The 21,538-nt window shown below is 40.5% G+C and overlaps 1 protein-coding gene across 1 annotated transcript; it reads right to left on the bottom strand.

Annotated features, from left to right (window-relative positions):
• Window positions 1-12,265: 12,265 nt before the first annotated feature.
• On the bottom strand, window positions 12,266-21,349 carry SPIC (Spi-C transcription factor (Spi-1/PU.1 related)). The gene is made up of 6 exons (XM_010566282.1): window positions 21,274-21,349; window positions 19,779-19,805; window positions 19,059-19,152; window positions 17,295-17,407; window positions 16,238-16,346; window positions 12,266-12,783 (listed from the first exon to the last, which is right to left on the bottom strand). The coding sequence occupies exons 2-6, from the start codon at window positions 19,779-19,781 to the stop codon at window positions 12,356-12,358; spliced, it is 747 nt and encodes a 248-aa protein (XP_010564584.1). The 5' UTR covers window positions 19,782-19,805; window positions 21,274-21,349; the 3' UTR covers window positions 12,266-12,355.
• Window positions 21,350-21,538: the final 189 nt, after the last annotated feature.

The following is a 21,538-nucleotide window of genomic DNA, read 5'->3' as shown; positions in this document are numbered from 1 at the left end:
TAATGGAGCTCTCAACTCACTACAGGCAGGAGTTGTCAATTAGCTGGCATCTCTACTCTTTTCCTAAAGAGGAAAGCAGAGCAAGTCTTCTATCCATGTGAGTAAAACAATCTTTTAAAGCTAAAGCTTAAATTGCTAACAAAGAGCATGAAAGAAAAATTATTAGCTCTACTTTGATCTAATTTATGCTCCTTATTTATAACTTATTCTGATGGTCAAATGATCATTAACCTTTAAAAAAATGAAGCTTTAACCAAAAGGATTTAAAGGGGTTTAGTGTTGAATTTTACAGACCTTGCCAAAGTGTAATCTGAAGTCTTACATTTTTGTTCCCATCTTCAGCGTGCCAGAGCTTGAATCATAAAGCTAGCACTCAGCGTCTTGGCTGTGGGTCAAGATCAGCCGAAGTCACATGCAGGGTAAAGTGGTGAAGGTGACATTGCTTCTACCTGGCTCAGGAAACAAAAAAGAATTCTGCAGCAACCTGTGAAGGACTTATGAGCTTAAGTTTGTGGGAAAGATTCTCTTGTTCCAGTTTTCCACACCTAAATACTCCCTTTAATATCCAGAGTAAGAAAGTGCTCCACAAGACTGAATGTAAATTCATCACTGACCTGGGACATACAGTGCTGTGCTCTTTGATCATATGATTGACAACTGGCAAGAGCCTGCATTGTTTCTCTGTTACCTAGTGAGTATATTTGCAAGGTATTAGGAGCATGACATGTGTCAGTACAGGGCAAGAGAGAAAAAAGGGTGAAAACCAAACAGGAATAAATACCCCCATCCAAAAGAGTGCTCCACGGTGATATTGAGCTAATGAGTGGATCAAATGCAAACACCAATTTTTAATACCCCTCACTCTCATGGAGTACAAGGGAGGTGGGTCCGAATACAGACTTCACAGTGCGCTCGTCCTTAAATGGAGCAGACCAAGCAACACCACCTTTTGGCATTTGAAATGCCAATTTTGTGACTCCTAGGCCAGACTAGTCATAACAAGAGAATTTATTAACTGGAAGTATTCAGATCATGATCAAAGCAGTATATGAAGCCTTTGCGTGCCTCTTTATGAAATACTCCGATGAAATACTTGTAACTCCTCCAGAATTGGGAAAGAACTCCAACCCTCCTGCAATGCTGCAGCTACCAAATAGCACCAAAGAAGAGATGCAGCAGGGTATTTACCACCCCAGGTATTTTTTCCCAAAACACGCCTGGAGTAATATTTTGGTGCCTGCAAAACGCTTAATTAACTGGAGCAAACGCCCACTTCTATTTTAACTTTTAGTGTCTGAACAAAAGTCATTAGGATTCATTTTGGGGTTCAGGTCACCTTGTCCCCAGCACAGCGTGTCTCAGCACCACTCAGACCTTTAAACTTCACAGACACCTTCCCACCTCTGGCAAACCTGGGATGGGGTGAGACCTGTCCCTGCGGAGGTGAGCCACTGGAGTCACTTTGGGGTGACGGAGGGTCTGGGGGAACAAGACTTAAACTGGATTTCCCAATGAGACATTAAGTCACTGCAAAGAATTTGACTATTTACCTGTGTTTGAATCAGGAAATAAATATGAAAACACAAATTGTATTCAGATATTTTCTCTACAAAATGACATGAGTGTGTATGTAAACTTTATGTATGTATGTGGCTCCTTTATATGTATTCACTAAGAAGATCCCTTCTGTACTGCATTTGAGTAAAATTAATTCCAGTCAATACAAAGTAGTGCTCTCTTCCACTTCTAGGCAAATATCTAATTACATAGTGCTTTATTTCAAACTTCTCTACAAAGCATTTATTCAACTATTATCAAGTACTAGCAACAGTACAGTTACAAAAATAAAGTCCAGTTGCTTAACTCTTTCTGGTTTATAATGCAAAGCCCTCAAAACAATTAAAAGACAATAACAGCTCTGAATACTACTAGAAGTTGTAATGAATAACTGTAAGCAAATTGCTGTGTCTCTACAGCCACTCACACCTCTCACTACCTTGAAATTAAAAATTGATCCTGTCAAACAGGCGTAAATCATACAAAAGTTTAAAAATAGACTCATTTTCAAAGGGCAACATGACAAGTATTTTCATGAGACAGAGTTCACTTATTTGCTGAACCACTTGCATCAACAATTGAACAGCAAATATCATATATCATAATAAAGGAGTAGAAGGAGTTCAAATAGCCCATGCCTTTTTCCCTTTCTGTTTCAACCTATACAGAAAATCTAAATATTTACTATATCAGTGCCCATTTGTGTATATAAACTTTTACATGCATGTATATGTTCTGCATTATGCAACATAAATGATGCAAATATATGAAAACTTTAAATGCTAGACATTGAATGATTGAGTTATGCACATATTTATGCCCCTAACTGTTTGGAAAGCTACATGCAATAAATGACATGTTTGGTTGTGTAATTGCATAACTTGCTTATTTCTTGAGCTTCTGACTAGCTGGACTGCATTTAGCCCACTCCATGGGTGTCCCCTGTACAACCCTGTGCCTAGAAGGACTCACATGAATTTTACAGAATACAAAATTAAGACTTACAGACCAAAATCCCTGTAGGACTGGAGCTTAATCTACCTTCTCAGGAAGTACCCTCTCAGCATTCCATGCCTCTGAGTATCTTCGAACAGCTGTTGTTAAAAAATTAACTATGACACAGTAGTACAAAGGCTTATGTTCATGTCCAGTCCCAGTGCAGTTAGTTCACAGTCTTGGCAGACTGAGACTCTGAAATGAGGGCTCCTCTGCTTCCAGGTGACTCTGGCCCAAGTCTCAGGCTGAGAAAATGGTCATTTCTCTGACCCCAACCCCTTATCTGTACCTGGTTACAGGCCTAAGAAACCTAAAAAAGGGAGATTTTTGCCACTGGAAAGTAAGAAATTCACATTCCTCGTGTTATATAGTGCTTCTCCCTTCTAATCTCAGAAGATCACGAAATATAAGAGTTTAAGGTAATTGTGAGCACTTTCAAAGGTGTTCATTTTTCAAGCAGGCTAGTTGTTAATTTTTCTTGCAATTAAAATGAATGGAGAGCTTTTCGTGGCAACACCTTTCACACCTAATGCTGGAGAGTCAGATTGCATGGGTATTTGACTTCCAGCCCAGCACAGGGTGGCAAAAATCTTAATCTCAACAAAAAGGAAGATTGATGTGGGTTCCCTGGAACACCTGCTGCTCAAGCCATTAGTGTTGGGGCACTCTCCTGACTCCACTGAAGTCGGTGTGAACTGTCCTCTTGCCCTCTGCAGAAAGAGGATCAGGCCCTTACTGAACAAGATTAATAGGAGCAAGCCTGCCATTGATTATGTGTTGCTGTCCTCACCGTGTCAGAGGGCAAGCCAAGGGGTGAATTACAGCTACCCGGGGACTCTAAAACATGAGAAGAAATAAAACCAACAGACGCACACTGGAAATTAGAGCATGCTGTATCTGAGAGAAATCAATACAGAAAGCAGAAAGACTTATGTTTCCAGCTACCTGCAGCCTGCAACAGTCCAAATCCTGCAGAGCTGTTTCATTAAAACGTCTCTTTGCCTAGTCCAGATAAGGAAGTGCTACTGCTCATACCACTGACAACCATACTTGTGTAATGCTTATTCCAGAGTAAGTGTGGATTTGGCACAGATCCACAAGGAATAAGAACTCACATGAGGAGAGGGGAATATTGGTGTAACAACATTGGTTTAAATTTGCAGTTTAGCACATAATAAGAGAACTTCCCTCTGCAGACAAGAGCTATGTAAGAGGTGGCTTTTATTGTGCAGAGGTCAGAGAGAGAATTAAATGCTTCCCATATGCCAAACAAAACTTTGAAAGACCAATTAGATACCATTTTCAAGTAATTCCATTTGAGATTGTGGTTCATTACACTTCCCAGGTAGTGTCATTCATTCTTTAGGACTGAAAATTTTAACAACTTGCATCTTGGCTGCCTTTGAGTCTATGAGCAGCAAGGGCAAGCTGCTCGGCGAGGTAAAGGGAGCAGGATGCTGAGCGGAGCAAGGTGGACCAGGCAGACACCTCACTGACAAGGGCACAGTCCCGCAGCACTCAACCAAGGTGAGCAGAACAGGTTTGGTGGCAGTAACCTGGTCAGACGCAGTCCAGTGATTGCCAGACAACTCCATAGTGACGAGTAAGGCCTGAGGTAATGTCACAAAGTCAATCCATGGGTCAGGGTGATGGTCTCAATCAACAAGATAGGTGGCCAGGCAAGATATGGATACAGCGCAGCTCAGGCAGGGTCCAAGTCAGCTTAAATGCAGTTCTCAAGGAATGGGGGAGAGCCACTCCTAAGGCTTCTTTCAGCTTCTTCTCAAACAACTCTTTCTTCACATCATTTTCAAGGCCAGGCAGCTGTTTATCAAACCTGGCCCTGAGCCCAGGCAGCCAAACCCGCGGGAGAGGAGCACATGCACTCAGGGCCCTGATGCTCTGTAGCCAACATAGCACTTGGTGTTCCTAGTGTGCTTTTCACAGGTCTCGAGGTTTAACCCCAGACGTTAACTAAGCACCACGCAGCTGCTCACTTGCCCCCCCCCACCCAGTGGGATGGGGGAGAAAATCAGAAGGAAAAAGGTAAAACTCGTGGGTTGAGATAAGACCAGTTTAATAGAACAGAAAGGAAGAAACTTATAATGATAATAATAACAATAATAAAATGACAATACTAAGGATTGGAATATACAAACCAAGTGATGCACAATGCAATTGCTCACCACTTGCTGACCAATGCCCAGTTAGTTCCCAAGTAGCAATCTGCCCCACCAGCTAACTGCCCCCAGTTTATATACTGGGCGTGATGTCCCATGGTATGGAATACCCCTTTGGCCAGTTTGGGTCAGCTGTCCTGGCTGTGTCCCCTCCCAACTCCTTGTGCCCCTCCAGCCTTCTTGCTGGCTGGGCATGAGAAGCTGAAAACTCCTTGACTTAGTCTAAACACTACTTAGCAACAACTGAAAACATCAGTGTGTTATCAACATTCTTCTGGTAGTGAACCCAAACCATAATGCTATACCAGCTACTAGAAAGAAAATTAACTCTATCCCAGCCAAAACCAGGACAATGAGGACACAGCATAATCTCACAGTGACACCAACTGAAAACTGCAGTTTTCCTCAGGACTGCTTAGTGAGATGCTCAGACCTTCCGAGGCCTTTTGAGATGTTTAAGCCCAATTCTCATCTGGTTTAAATACTGTGGACTGCTAAACCAGTGGAATGGACAATTAGACTCCCTGCATTCTGTCCCAGCATGCCGAAATGCCATCTAAATCCTTTGCCTTAGTCTATGAAGACTGAGAGGCTCCGCAGACCTCAGAGGTCCAAAGTAATCCAGTTGCCTAAAACCAGCCCAGAGGAAACTGAGAGCTGTAGGAGCTGGGTGAAAACGTGGCTGCCCATGTGATTGCACAGTCTTCCAGTGGCCAGAGACCATCTCGCTGCTGCACCTTTTTTCCTTCATCTCTGCAAGCTGCTAATCCCTTGTAGCGCATGGGTTTGCCTCCATTATGAAGCATGTTGCTGCTTGTACAGAAGATGGAGTTTTCCTCACTACTCTGCATCTCTCCAAACGTGCTGCTTTTCCAACAACCTCAGCTCCCCCAGTCTTTGGTTCTTTTTTTGAGAAGAGTGTTAGCCTCAACATTGCTGCGTGCAGACTGGAAACCTGAAATCAAGGTTAAAAACTAGAGGGCAAATCAAATCATTCAAATATTATTATTTTTAAGCCAATCTCATTATTTTTAAGCCATCTCCTGTGCTTTCTGGATCTCAACAAGACTAATGGACTTAGCCAAATCTGTAAAGAGTTGTGTCTTCTAATTGTTATGGAATTCTGCTCTGATGAGGCAGAAAAGTCAATCTAGACACTCGGACTGCTACACACTGCTAGTACTCCAAATAGATTTGCTGAGTTTTCATTTCCTCTGAAAGAAAGTATTATACAGCTTCACAAGCGCTCTGCTTGGAGATAGTACTGTAATGATTAGCTACATTCCACTTTAAACTGTCATTAATATTCCCCATATGTAATTAATGCCTCTAATTCTACACAGAGATATCATGACAAACAACCAGCTGTCTGTCTTTTTATTTCATTGTGGTTCTTGAACTCTTGGCTCAGGTTATGTGTTTCTGGAATGTCAAATAAGGAATTTACTTTTCCATCCATCAGTTTACACTCTGCATGCAGTTTGTTGGCATCTTGCTAATACAGCCTGGTTGCACTGTAATTCACCTTATAATCCATTGTATCAACACTGACTGTTCAATGTGCAACTTCCTAACAAGGTGGCTGGTGCCTCTTAGGCACTATATTGCCTTGGGAGAGTGGTATTTTAAAATGTACGCGCAGCACCGAGGCTCTCTGGCTTGAAGCTCCTGACTGTCTGTAATTAGATATAATTTCCTTCACTAGAAAAAAGCGAAGGAAATCCTTTGCTCAGGCATCCTTTGCCCATCTGCTTCAGGACTGCCCTTCCACACCAGCGCATCCCACATTTCAAATCTGAGGTGTGCTGTTGAATGATACAAAAAGCTCGTGTTGCCTCCAGCTGTGCCGTATGTGTCGGTGGAGCACTGCTTACTTCTCTTTTGGGCACTTTCAATGCATGGATTGGATTCCGCTAATTATTTTACTTATTTCTTCTGATGCCTCGGAAACAGCAGGGAACTGGACCAGCGCGAGGTGGGCCTAGCTGTTGGCTGCAGCCCATGCTCGGGGTGCTCCATTCTCTTCACCTGCCATTGAGTCCACGGATATCTGACCCTACCTCATGTGTCTTCTCCTCTACCTGCAGATACAGTGGGGATAACGGTACTTTTACAGAGCCCTTTAAAATCCCCTGGTGAAGGTGATATAATAAAAGACATGATAAGACAGCCGTATCATAAGACAGGCGCTGTGTTGCTGGTGATGCACTTTGGTGTTAGAGGTCTAGGCCTCTTTTGAATAAACCAATGGTGAATTCATTGGTACTGCTGCCAGTTTTTAGTCCAAAATATACTGCATGAAATTCACAGCATGTCAGCAGGTAAGACAACTAGAAGTTGGATGAAATAAGGCAGTAAAACAGTGGCAGATTTCAGCAGAGGTCCTTACACAGGTAGATGGTAACTGCCACTTGCAGGAGGCCAGTTGGTAACTCAGAGGGAGATCTGCTGGACCTAAAAAACCCGAGAAAACAATGCTTTTTGGCAAACACCCTCTGCTGTCACTATCAACAAGGGATTTCTCTCCATAGTGCACTGACTGTGGAGTTTTCCAGGTCTTCTGTAATACATGTGAGGCCTTAATTGTATTGTCTAATGGAATATTACAGGAAATGTTTCAGCCTGAAATGCAGCATCTTTGTAAACCTGACTGAAAGCAGAACTGAAAACCATTGTCCAAAATAGATTTAAAATACAGACTTTGTTTTATGGTCTCAGACTCTCTCCAGTCCCTTAAGTGAATCTGTTCATGCAGACAGCAGCAGGCACATGCAATGTCGTTGCCCTCAGCTTGTGCACAGATGTAGGAATCTGCTCCTGCAGTTTAGAGACAATCTGGGAGTTTGCCTTGACCTTCTTCGTAAAAGAAATTTGGGAAACCAGGAACCCAGGAAAATTGCCAGGGTCAATGAAACATAACTAGAAAATAGCCTGAACACCCAGCTTGAGCGCCAGCGTTACCCTGATACACCAGTGAGTGTTTGCAGTCATTCATCTATTAGACAATTAGCTATGGTTGTTTAGATGTTGCCAAGAATGCAGGGGCAGCTCTCATTAACCAAAAAAGAAGATTACATAGTTTTGTTTACATCTGGCGCTCAGGATACTTTTTAGGAAACAATCCATGGGGCAGCTTCTTGCAAAAAAGCCCACCATGGTTTGTAGTATTTTCCATCCTTTTTATACTCACTAAGCAATGTACTAATGGTAAACCCACACATGCAGCTCTGTCATATGATAGGAGAAGATCTCAGTTTGTAAAAAGTAGGAATTGGTAACCCAACGCTCTCCATGGACAACATCCATCTGCACTTGGGACAGTGGGGCAGCCTGACCCATCTGCCACCAGAATGCCCATCTGGTAAGTGTCTGACAAAGTGGAGGCAGGTACTTGATGTGTGCTCTAAGTGCTACCAAAGGGAAAAGTTTCCCTGGAGTCAAATGCAAAGCAAATGAAATCAAATCAAATAATTTCTCAGCTGGAAGCTAAGAATCTCTCCTGATTTTGGTCTGCTGAACAGGATATATACATATAAGTATGGCATAGGCCAGGCAAGATGGGGTACATAAAACATGTTACCAGGATGCTCTGGTTCTGCCTCCATCACAGAGTCTGTAAGGCTGTTGATGTAATTCCTGCTTATAGGAATTCAGAAGTCTAAATCTGAAAGATCAGCTTTATTTCTTCTTCATGCACCACCCTCGGCAATGTTGGAAGCCACTGCAGCCACACTTATTTTGGAGAAGACACTGAGCTGCAGCTGTAAAACTGACTGTTGTCCAGGGTAATCGACACAGACTTGTGGATCTGCTGACATAATGTTATCTGCTTTAAATTGTGGGTTTCCTGTCATCTCAGTCATGACATTTTCTTTATCTGCCACAGATGGAACTGGCCTGGTAATAACTTCAAAAGGAAAGGTGCTGCTTCTGCCACATCTGCAGCAGCGCTGTGCACAAAGATGAAAATATTAAACATGGAGGGGGGGAGAAAACACAAAAGGAACGTGGGGAGAACAAATGGCCTGCAAGTGTCACAAATTCAGTGTGACAAGCTATCTGTTAGTGCCATCTTGTGGGCCCAGAGCCACCCCCATGCCAAAGAGGCAAAGCTCTTTCCACCAAGGCGCAACCCCAGTTTGTGCCATCCTGGCTTGTAGCACAGGGACCTTCCATCAGAGGACAACTCTGAAGCCACAGCAGATATACAAGGCATGATACCATACCTGTCATTGCTCGAGCAAACAAGAATTGTGTGTTGGGGAGAGGCACCAGCCCAGCACTCGCCTGGGACTCTCTGATCTTGTCTGCCACATCTGAACAGAAACCAGGTGACACAGTCGGCACAAGGGATGAGCAAGGAGACTCTCCACATGTCTAGCTATACCTGTGCAAGAGGATTTCTGCCATCCCTTTAGAGGCATACTTCACTCTGAAAGGCTCACGTCCTTACTAAGTGCCTGAAGCATCATGAGGCACAGTATTAGTTGAATGTAGGACTTCGGTATGGGGCACCTTGCTCAGACTGGGATATCCTTTAAAGTGGGGTACTTTAAAGGATACTCACTCCCACTGAGTGTGGGAGCTGGGAGAAGCCCGGGTTCTTTCCCCACTCCTAGGCCCTATCCCAGCGTCTTCCAAGGCAAGATGCAGCCTCTAAGTCAGAGGTGAGTGTGAAATATAGGCAGATGGGTGGGCAGGCAGATTGCTTTCTGCTGGGGGTGAGCAGAAAGGAGACAGGAGAGAGACAAAGGCGAAGCCAGCAATGGCAGCAATGGCCAGTTATCAAGAGTTACGTGTATGGGATAAAGCTGCTGTCTTGGGAGCCACCTCTCATGTTTCCCCCGGGGTGCTTGGCACCATCACATCTTGTGTCCAAACCTGTGCACGTGGGAGGGAGGAGATGCCACACGGAGCCTGAGGGTGGGAGGACAGTGATGGGGGGTGAGGTGCGCAGGGGACTGCACTGGAAATAAAAATGCCCTACTAGCACCCACCTCAGTTCTGTTTAGATCTCCACAGGTAGCCTTGAATTTCCTACATGGAGTTACATGACAGGATCCTGCAAATACTGAGACTAGCAGGAGTCCAATTTCCTACATTCAGCCTTGTGTCTTGTGGTATGGCTATGACTTTACTATGACTTTATTGCGGTACTGTACATCTTAGAAATGGATATCGTCTTGGGTTAAGGCTGCTGAGAAACAATGAATCCAGCACATACCTTGGTGTGTTGTTTCAGTGGTTAAATATTTGCACAGTTAAAAACAGCTACACCTGATTTCAGACCTCAGTAAGTCTAAGTCTGCACCTCACTTATTTGGTAACCATGTGGTTTAGTTTATGATTTAACCTGTCTTTGCTAGGTTAAAGTGTTGCTAACAGTCAAGAATCTTTTCTGTATGTAAGCCCAGTATCAGTGCATTGCACAGTTAAATATCCTTCTGTATAGCCACAGAACCACAGTAGGAGCTTCTAAAATCTCTCCAGGTACATTTGATTGAGGGGGTGGAAGCATGGGGAGGTGGGCTACGTTTTTTTCAAAGGAATCTCTTTCTAACACTGTCAGTACCCATGGTTACTTCCGTGGCTGAAATCTGCCTCTTCCTATCCACAGATATTATGATTCCCTCATTGCTTCCCTGACTGAATTTCCTTTAGTTCTCACCCCTTATGCTCTTCTCTTTCAGCTCTGTACCACTCTCCCAGCTGCAGCTGTAACATCTCACCTGGTTACCAGCTTTATAGGAAGCAAATGCTAATGTTTATACCTAAGTTAAAAAGGTAACACAGAATCTGAGTAAGTGTTTATTTTCTTAACAAGTAGATGAGACTGAGGAAAGTGAATCTAAACATAATGATTAAGGAAGCACTTTGCAGAAAGAAGACTCTTAATCCAGTGTATGTTACCAGCCTTGTAAATAACATAAAGTCAGTGTGCAATGGGTGACAGATGCAGAGTAACTGAACTGTGCAGTTTCTTGGCAAATTTATGTACATTATGACATTTGAAGTGTTGTATTTACGTATGTCCTCACATAGTGAAGGCATCCCAACTGAAAGACCTTAGTCCTTTGTAAGAGTTAAAAATCCAACTGTGTTCAGTGCTACAGCAGGATCCAGATTCAGTTCTAGAAGACCAGAGGCATTCTTGTGTCTATTTTGTAGTAATGTTTACATTTTACAGGACACTACACTCAAAATGAAATATTAACAACACAGTCATGACCTTCTTATTTTACTGACTTAAAATCTGGGTCTGTTTTTAGTGCTATTTAACATGCTTCAGATTTCTAAGAGTACACATCTTTCATCTTACCAAAGTGCTAACTCAAAACCTTGAATTTTGCTTGAGCAGAGTGTACTGCATTGTGTCTATTACATAAAATTATATCCCTGTACAAGTAAGCAGGAGTTAGACAAAGGGGCAACTATCAAAGTCAGTGAATTTCATCAAACATATCAGGCCACCATTTATACCTCTCCACAGAAATTAATTTTGTCTTTATTAATATCCAGGCCTGCACTCACTTGAAGCAAAATGCAGAACTTGGAATTGAATGCAGTTGAATGGAACTATTTTGGCACAATAGACAACTCATATGATGATACAAGTTGATCAAGCATGAGAAAAAGTATATTTATAGGTATCATCCTGGAATAAGGGGCTAGTACTCTCTTTTTACCTAAATTTAGTCCTTCTTCCCCATGAAGAGAGTGTAAAATCACTGAGCCTTTCAGCTGCATTCCCTTGTAGGAAAAGAGTTGGAGAAGTGAAATTGTACTTATATGTATAAAGTTATAATTCCAAAAATAAATAACAAAGCTATGTTTGTTAGGTGAGTACAGAACTGCTGGACAAAAGTGCAGCTTCTCATATTAGTGGCGGAAGAACTGTAAATAACTTTGTGAAAAGCATAATCCTTTACTAACCCTCTCATGGTATGGTCACTTTCCCAATGAATCCACTGCCAACAGTGAAATGTGCACCTGGCAATCCTAATACCATATGTCAGGATCTGTGCTAAGATATGTTAATTTAAGTGATTAAGGATTAACAGCTTGTCCAACAGGTGCACCTTCATGTGGACTCTATCATTCAGCTAGGCATTCACTCAGAAAATGTCTCTTAATAAAGAACATTGAGGAAAAAAGCAGACAGTAGCTTCATGTAGTTGGCAAATCTCTTCCCTTTCTAGTTCATGTGCACCCAAATGATCCAAATGATAGGGAGTGCATGTGCTATGGTACAACAGCATGTAAATTCTGATTGTAAATGCTGGGGATATGAATAAAACTTCCAGTGAGTGTTGTCAGGATGGGATCTTTGATGTCCACTAACAGACAGAAGCCTTGATACTGATCTTGGATATACCAGCTTGAATCTGAAGTAATTCCTCTGATTAATGTCATGGAGAATAGAATGTGCCCTACAGCTGCCGGTTTTCTTCAATAGTCAATGACCATTTATCATTAACTTCAAAAGGATCAAAACTAGGCCAATATCACTTTCAAAACCCTCCTCTTCGTATGTTTGCATGATATCTTAAAGGAAAAGCTATGTACAGGGAAGAGTTCCTGTGCTGGAATCTAACAAAGACCTGTTTATGTGAAAGATATGTCTAGCTGTTAGCATGCTGTAATGCATAACCATTGTTATACATGTAATTATTGTAACTGATCCAGTCATCTGCACACTGATATTCTTGATTAGACTGAATGTATGGATGATAAACTGTTTCTTTTCCCAAGAAATAAGATGGAGCAAGTCTCTGTAAAACAACGGCACTGAACTGGTATGTCAGCTTCCTTCGAATTTTAATGATTTCACCTGTTCTTCCATAATTCCTCAGTGCTCTGGCCATTTTCTGATATGTCATGATCTTGCGGTTTCCCTTTCTTTCTCCCCACAGCTCTGCAAGTTTCTCCTTGTTTTTGGAGACAAACTGGAAGACACCATTGGGCTTATCCACCCATTGGATGCAGTTTGCCATAGCTGGATCATACAGAGACTCATGGAGGTACTCAAACAGTCGAAGTTTTTTTCTACCTATTAAGAAATGAAGTACAAAATGTCAGAACAGAACTTATACTTGTTTTAAAAGATGAGCAGTTGTCTTTTTCTGGAAGGGATCTTACAAGCAAAAGCATAGGTGAACCTAATATCCTGTCACAAATTAAAAGATCAGTATAAACTATTCAGTGGAAGACCAGCAACAGCAAATGAGATGATAGTTCTGAAACATGTACAGATCTGTGGTGACAGAAAAGGATTTGGTCATTAGAGTTTCAAGAGCATGTTATTTGGGGATCATGACATATATCTGGTGACTTCACTGTAGTGGTAGGTCTCAGAAGCCACTTTCAGCAGTCTTCAGACACATGCTGTGCAGATGCATGGTCAGGGAACCCACTGCAGGAAATTACATCCTCAGACAGTGCGGGAAAGAGGTTCTGGAGAGCCAATCTGAATGTTTTTGAATAAATGCTTTCCCTGCTTAATCAAAACTCAAAGCTTTTGAGATGACTCAATTTTGTCAGGTTTGTTTCAGGACTGTTTTGGGAATGCAAGGTGGTCTGATACGAGAAAGCGTGAGTGAGTGAGTGGGGAGAGCAAGCTAGTTTTGAACAATAAACCTCACCTAGTCAATAAGGAGCTAGACTTTCTGGTACTCTGCAGTTTTCTAAAAAAGTGCAGAAGTGTCACCTTGCATTCCCATGGAGGATGAAGCAAGCTCAGTACTGCAATATTTGTCAGTTAACTAAGTGCTTCTCCCCACAGGCTCAGCTCTCAAACTTGAGTTTACTAGTGAAGCTTATTTAGTTTCACTTAGGTCTTGTGAATCCCTTTCTCTGAAGTACTTCTAGTTCCCTTCACAAAGCCAAGGGTGACCAAGAAGCTGCCATAAGGAGGAAGAATTTAAGATTATGAGACAAAGAGGAACATTTTGCAGAAAGCAGAGTCTATGCAGAAGAATGGCTTCCACTTTAACCAAAGTGGAAACAAGCAGCTGCACCTAAAGTTCATAAAGTCTTGTCTTGTGTGGCTATTTTAAACTAGGAACAGGGGAAAAGTGACAGTTGCTAAGGAACACTGAGGTCAAGCCAAGACATCTGTTAGGGATGACAGTAATTCTGCATCTGGTGATAAGGAAAGAGGAGAGAAGTGACAGTCAGACTAGGAAGAAGAAGAGCCTGAAATCAGAGGTACTTTCCAAAAAAATTAATAAAATTTCATTATTTAAATAAAAATTGGCCTGTGACTAGAAGTACCTATTCCACTAGAAATACATGTAGTATTACCAAGACGAGAAGCTTAAAAGCAAACTGGTGAAGGACACTGCCTGATCACAGTAAACACTTCTTAGTAGGTGACCTCCTTAGGTCCCCTCCAACCTGAATTATCTTATAAACCTATGAACCTCTGGTAGAAAAAATAAGATCAGGGGAAAATCCACACACTATTACGGACTGAGTCTGCTGGAAAACAGTAGTGTAGCCATGTCTGCAGCAGCATCTGATTTCATTCTGCCTGTCCTCTTTTTTCAGCTGTCATTTCTGGCCAAATTTTTATTTCTAGACACTTTCTAGACACATCTAGCTGATGTCTTGGTTTGAGAGGGCTTATTTGATCTTATGTGTTAATGCAGCTATGTTACTAGAGCCCAGCTGTTATTGCCAAAGTGCTACACAATGTGGATGCACCAGTTTGAGCTGGGGTTAGTTCACAGATCTTTGTACTGCACCTCATTGCATAAGCTAGTGCATAAATTCATTTTCAGGCCCTAAACATCAGTCTAAGCTAGCAGGCTAGTGTCTGCAGGTTTCTTATGTGGCCACTGGAGAGTGGCAGTTTGCTCCAGAAGGTCTTTCAGAGTGTCTGCATTAGATTTCTGTGCTGAATTGTCCTGAAGCAGCCTAATTCTCTCTGGGTGTGTCTAATTCAGATGCATTTCTGAAGTACCCCTCTTGATTATCTCCACTCACCAAGCTTTAGTTCAGATCATGGAATGCCTTGACGTGCATGAATTGGACTCCTTCCAGAAAAGACCTAACTCAAAGATGTTTTCCAGAAGCTTATCTAAGTCGCTGCATCCTAGAGATTGCCCTAAACAAATCCTTGAGAAACGCTTTTAAACACAGACTTTGGGTCCTCAGTATTGATTGTTTCATCTACAGATCTATTCCTAAAGGGCCACACTACTTGCTAATGTACACAAAACCTCTCATGTCTCAATAAGAAGCCAGGAGGACCAAATTTATTTAGGTATAGTGGAAATAGTCCCCCAAATCACAGTTTCTGGCAGGAATATTGCCATGGACACAAAGAACCCATAAGAGGACACCAAAAAAACCCATAAGAATAGTCAGTCATTCTGAAAAATTATGCAGTATCTGAAAATTTATGCCTTCTGGAAAAGAACATTGATAATAATGTAAAAGAAATATGAAACAGGAAACGAAGTTTAAGAGAGCAGTAACAACTGAAGGTGAATCCAGATACTCTCATGTAAAATTCCCCAGTGCAACACTGGGTAAGACTTAGAAAAGCAACATTCCTGGATTGAAAGGTTTTTCTTTGCAACAGTGAATTTCAAGTATTAGAACTACAGAACTTAAAAGCAGAGGCTACTCTCTTTCCATCGTCCCAAGGAATTTGTAGTAGTAGTAGTAGTAGTTGCTATTAAGCAACATAAACCACAGTGTTCAGCATCAATGGGAAGAGATGATACCAAAAACTGACACCATGTGGTTAAAGTTGAGAGCAGGGGATTTCAAAAAGCAGCAAAACCAGGAAGCTACTCAAAAAGACCCCACAGTCAAAAGTAGGTACAACAGCTCAGAGTGGAAGCTGTGGAAATCTTATCTAGCGGAGTCATAGAAAGGATGCTGAGTCCCAAACAAAAACCAAAGTATGAATGCAGTAACAAAAGAAGTACTGTAATGAACAATGTCACCCGACCTATTCTTTGCAAAATAGCTATCCACTCAAGCAAAGTCAACCAAAAGGAGCATAAAAATAGCTATAAAAATGCACACTGGAAGTGACAAAATCTAAGAGGTAATTTGAAAAGTAACCAATGGCATAAAATCAGGTGCAATAATATTCATGTATGTGAAAAACCTTCAAGAAAACCACTCCTTGTTGGACCACATGAAATAAAGTAAGCTATTAAAGTGGATAAAGATATTATTAATAGCTAGATTTACTTCTTTGCGTCATACTTCATCCCAGATGATTTGGAGTGAAACACATCTCTGGTTTGTTTTTCCATGTACTAAACAGGAGGACAGAATAAGATGATAACACATGTATCTTACCTTATGAGATTTAGCAGATAGGAATTGAACACTAGCAGTTGTATTCTAGTTACTATTAAATGTTAACTTATTTTTTCCCATTAAAAGTAAAAAAAAATTAGGAAAAAGAGAAAGCATAATTTGCCAGGAGATTTTTTTGAAGTAACATAACGTACATATCAAGATATGCTCTTTCTACACACCTTTCCCTGCTTTTGGCTGGCCAGCAGCAGCATGCGTCACTTGGCTTTCTGGAGTATTCTGCAGCGTATGGTAGACAGTCTCATCCGCATAAAAATCCACTGCACTGTTCTTCAAGAATTAAGACAAAGAAGAGTTACTAATAGAGTACATTCTCTGAGGGAAAAGAAACTTGTAGTAATTAATTGCCTGAAGCCTTCAAAATGCAGCCTTTCATCACCTCAGCCATGGAAGACTTTTCTCAGCCACGAAGGCATGCAGTGTGCTGTACCAGTAATAAGCAGCACTGATTTGTGTCCAGGGGGAAGGGCTGCCCACGAGGGGAGGTATGAGAGGGAAAACAGAGTAATTGCCTCACTCTGGACCTTCAACCCTTCTGTTGGAGGCAGAGGAGCAACAGTAGACTCTGTTTCCAGAGTTAGTAAAAAAGCCAACAGCCACCTGGACAGTGGCCCCTACAGACTCTGTAGCTCCTGTGTCACGTTGTTGCTGATCTGCTCATTGAAAATGGGCTTTTGTGGAATCTGTTTACCTGAAATTATCTCCCATGCAATATTAATTTTCCATCACTCCTGGAAGCCACACTCCCAGTGTTTTTAAGAATGAATATGGACTCTGCAGGCTCAAGCTGAGCTCAGAGTTCAGACAATGCTGGTATTCCCAGCACTCTTAGAGGAAAATGCTGTTGAAGAAATCAAAGGTGCGGTAGTTTCTCACAGCAGCAGAAGCTATGCGGAGGTTGGAAGTTGTTCTTCTCTGCTTGTTGCCAGGTAATAGAGAGAAACCCTTTTCCCTATCGTACTAGTAGACTGTTTTGTTAGTTGTCATGTTACATGATGAACCACAGAAGAGCACCAGAGGCAAAGAGCTAAGATGACTCCTAAAAAGAGACTATTAAACATGTTTTGCAAATATTTCCCAAGGCAGTTGAATCTGAATCATGCCTGGGCAGACCAAATTTCTGTTAGAGTTAGTATAATGATTTGTACTAGAAATCACAAATGGTCAGCCAATTTTCCATTTATGTCTGACTCTGTTATTAGTAATCAGTTCACTTACAATCACATTTCGCCAGGTATACCCTTGGTCCTCTGTAGATGGTGCTGCAGAGTAGCTAGGACTTGCTCGGAGGTGGTGGTGATGGTTGAGCGCAGTCAGGCAATTTTTATAACCTGAGAATTAGGATGGAGGGAAACCTGAGTGAGTAAAAGGGAGAGAAGAAGGAAAAAAACCCAGCGGCAAACAGTCTAACATGCTGCTGGGTCTGTCAAAAAACATTTATCTTATGGCTGCCTTCTAGATAATACAGTCTCCAGAGCCAAGAGGTTTCATATCAGCAGGTTATCCAACGTAATCTGTACTGTTGCTGTTAATTGCACCCTTGGGCTGGTTTTGTTCGCCTTCACGATGACAAGCAATATTTGTTAAGACAAAATGTCAGATATTTCATAGTATCATGAAGTATTTTGGTTAATAGAAAAAGGAGGGCCGAATAGATCACCAAACATAATGAACAGAATAATTATAGACTACTATACTACATGTATTAGAAAGGAAAAAGGAATGTCACACAGTTCTGCAGGCCATTAGTACAATGCAAGTCAGAGTCTCCAATTGTGAATGAAGTGAAGGAGCATCAGAGCATCTGCAGTGCCTGAAAGAACGACACCGAAGGAACCCGAGACCTTAGGATGTTTAAAAGAAGCAAAGGCAAAGACCGGACTGAGGCATTTGGAATAAATTACGCACTGCACATGGTCATAAAAAGATTTTGGAGGGTACATCTATTGCAAGTGGAAATGTGGGTGCAGCTGTGGGACATACTAACCACTGAGTTGCAAGTGTTTTATACCTTTCTCCATCGGCCCTAACAACAGATACAGGCAAGAACATTGCAAGTAATTATGTATAGTGGATCCTTCAGCATGTGTAAATTACCAGTGCAGTGGAGCCAAAAATTTATTAACAAAGGCTGAAGATATGGCCCAAGAGGTCTTATTTACATTTCAGTATATAATAGATAATACGTAAATAAACTTCCTCGTATGAAATGCATTCCACACAAAAGACAATAGATATTTTGTTCTGGACTTAGGGGATTTGTGATGTAGCCTCCTATTTTCCTTTCCTTTCATTTCTGTTTACAATGTAAAAACAGCAAACACAGATCTTAAATTTTATAATCATTTAATTGCCAAAACCTTGCCTGAACTGGAACAATTTACAGCTTTCCTGTATTTTAAGTTTTGTAAAGTATAAAATGCTTGAAGCCAAGAAAAACACTTTTCTATTAATTATCCAGACTGAAACTATCATTTCTACATAAAAATATTTAAAATTTATATTTTAATGTAAAAAAAGTAATTGTGGAAATTAATTTCACATGTTGGATTCTTGGTCTTTTTTTTTTTTTTCCATTAGAACTCATTGTTATTATGAGCTTATTCAGAGCATAACAGAAGGGCATTTTTCAATTAAAACATTAAAACTGGAAAATGGCTGTTGCACTGTGGTCATATATCCTCTGATTATAGGAAATCTGGGCTCAGTGCACCTCAGCTAGTACTGAGGAGAAGGTAGAAGAGGGGACTGTCCAAGAGTTTCTCCGTGCTGTGACACAGAAGATGCACACCACGCTGGGCAGTACTAATGGAGGGGCAGAAACCCTCCAAATATTCTTCCCCCTTTCCATCCTCCCAACATACCCCTCTGCTGTCCATTAATCCACCTCTGGGAAATTAATCTCCCACCTATGTGCATCAAGATGTACTTTCCTGTAAAAATACAAAGTGGTAAATGAAATGGAATAATGGTCTTTTTTACCTGGTGAATACTGCATTTCTCTGTCAGAGTGCTGCTGCAGTACTTCTAGCGCATCTTCGAAAGCCTGGCCCAGTACGTCTTGGTCAGGAAAACTCTGCAAGAACATTTTTCTGTTGGGAGCCAGAAAAGACCAGGCTGGTTCTTTCAACATTGTCAGTCAGAAAATCCCAAATAAATACAGTGATTATAGAGAATATACATCCTCCTGGAATATGTATTTTGCAGGCACTGAGGCATTACCGTAATTGTTTACTATTATAAGAAAGTTCTCACTCCTCTGAGAAGTCTCTTTGAGGTCAGTGGGACAACTCACACGGGTAACATTACTCACTCGTGCAAATGTTTCAAGGTTCATTTCCTTAATTTGCAGCAGAAGTTTACATAAAGGGTGTTACTGTTATTGGAGTGTTTTACAGTATGTAATACAGAGGTATGTGTCACTTGTGTAACATGATTTATGAAGCTAAAGTTATCATTCAATAACATTGACATGACAAAAATTGTTACACACAAGTTATGGAGCGGTTATGCAGAGAAAATGCTATACTAACCCATTATAGAAAACCCAGTGTGGATTTTCAGAAAACTGTTCATTACAATTTTACTACACCTTGTTCTAAAAAGCGAAAAAATCCCCCAAATCTGAATGTGCCTAAGAGTTTTCTGTAGCATATCTGAAGCACTCGATAATGAAAGAGAATAAAGGCATTGTAAACTTACCATTATTTGGATATCAAAACTTGAATCCTGTTTAAAATAAACAATATTTTTAAAATGTATGTTTCAAAATAAGCAATAATTGTCTCAGTATAAATAAAACTAACTAAATGAAATAACTCTGTATTTCCAGTGATGAGATGAAATGTATGTAATAACACAGATAAAAGTAATTTAGGATTAGAAAGTGATATTTTAATGCAATTATATACTTGCAACATTTTATTTTGTTTTTTTTTTTAAATTCATACTATTTTTCCTTACTAGTTTCCAGTTTCACTAATACTGTAACTTTTAGATTATTATCCACATCATTGTAAACACATTTTTTACAGACACTATGAAGTGAAAATGTGTTATTGCTGACATTCAGTCTCAGTTAGTATAACTACTAATTTCCAAAAGAAAATACTGACCTGAATTAAACGCAAGTGTTTAAGTTCCTTTGGTTTGCAGACACAGTTGAAACAAGCTTAGGGTTTTTTCATAATGCAGATTAGTATATGACTGTATACACATAAACTCTCAGACTAACTGTGAGTTCCAGAAGCAAATTTGATTATTTAGTAAACAGTAAGAATAGACATATTTGCAGCCAGTTCAAGATGGATTATACTTTATATACAACATTACTTAGAAACAATTCCTCAGTACCTCTTTTTTATTTATTTTTGTTACAGACTACAATAATGAGGTTTTATTGCCTTGCAGGTTTTTTCCTGTTCTCATTTACATTATTATTTCAAAATTGTAAATTTAATAATAAATATATCAGTATTTTTACATATTAAGTGTTTGATTATAATCTCTTGAAAATACTGGGCATTTTGGCAGTGATTTCAGCAGTTGCAAGATTGATCTCTGTGTGATGCTTTAAAATGCAAAGGAGAGACGAGATACATAAATGTAAATAAGTAAGAATTTTATCCAAGACTATCCATGGATGTTCTGACCTGGTAATTATGCCTCAGATAAGTATGTTAAAAAGTACTGTCAAAATCTGTAAAAGTTTTTTTAAATTTTGCTGACCATGCATACATGGTGAAATTCTGGTGATTCGGTAAATTGACCTCACTGAAGTCAATGGGATTTTTCTCTTTGACTTCAGTGCAACAAGCTTTTCAATAAACTGATCTGATTTTATTCTAAAGCCAGAATGGACCACATTAATCCTTTAGCTGCAATGGTGGCCACAGATTCTTGGGGTATAGAGCTGTAGAAATTAAAGACATGAATCTCCTTTTTAAAGATCCTCACACTGTGTTCCCCTAATATTAAGTAATTCACTTTCCTTAAATTGCTTTTGTCTAACTCAAACTCCAAACTGATACTTGGTAACCTTGACGGAACATCTACTGTTGATGCCTTTCAAAGCCTAAAATGTACAAGTATCAACAAGGTACTGTTGAATGGTCATACCATTTACACAGCTGAATTCATGCCAAAAAAGAAAAAAATCACACCTTAAGTAAGTTTAAAAAAAAGTCTGGACACTTACCTAGAATTTCAGTTCCACACGCAAGACAAGAATCTGTCTGGTTTCATAAATAAATGAAAGACTGAGTTCCCACAGCAATGGGCTGGCAAAGGGGCTGCATTAAATAGCTGATTTTAGGGAAGTGTTTTGGCTAGGGATTTTTTTGAGAGTAAAGGTATAGTAAACGGCTAGCATGGCCCTTCATTCTGCACAAAAGAAGGGTGATTTATACTGATACAAAATACAATGAAATGTTTTAACTATTGCTCAAAATATGCAGATTCTG

Source organism: Haliaeetus leucocephalus, unplaced genomic scaffold (assembly GCF_000737465.1).
Source record: "Haliaeetus leucocephalus isolate CR32 unplaced genomic scaffold, Haliaeetus_leucocephalus-4.0 Scaffold206, whole genome shotgun sequence".
In the NCBI taxonomy this organism is placed as follows: domain Eukaryota; kingdom Metazoa; phylum Chordata; class Aves; order Accipitriformes; family Accipitridae; genus Haliaeetus; species Haliaeetus leucocephalus.
Note: the sequence above shows the minus strand (reverse complement) of the source record. Positions and strands in the feature narration are given on the sequence as shown.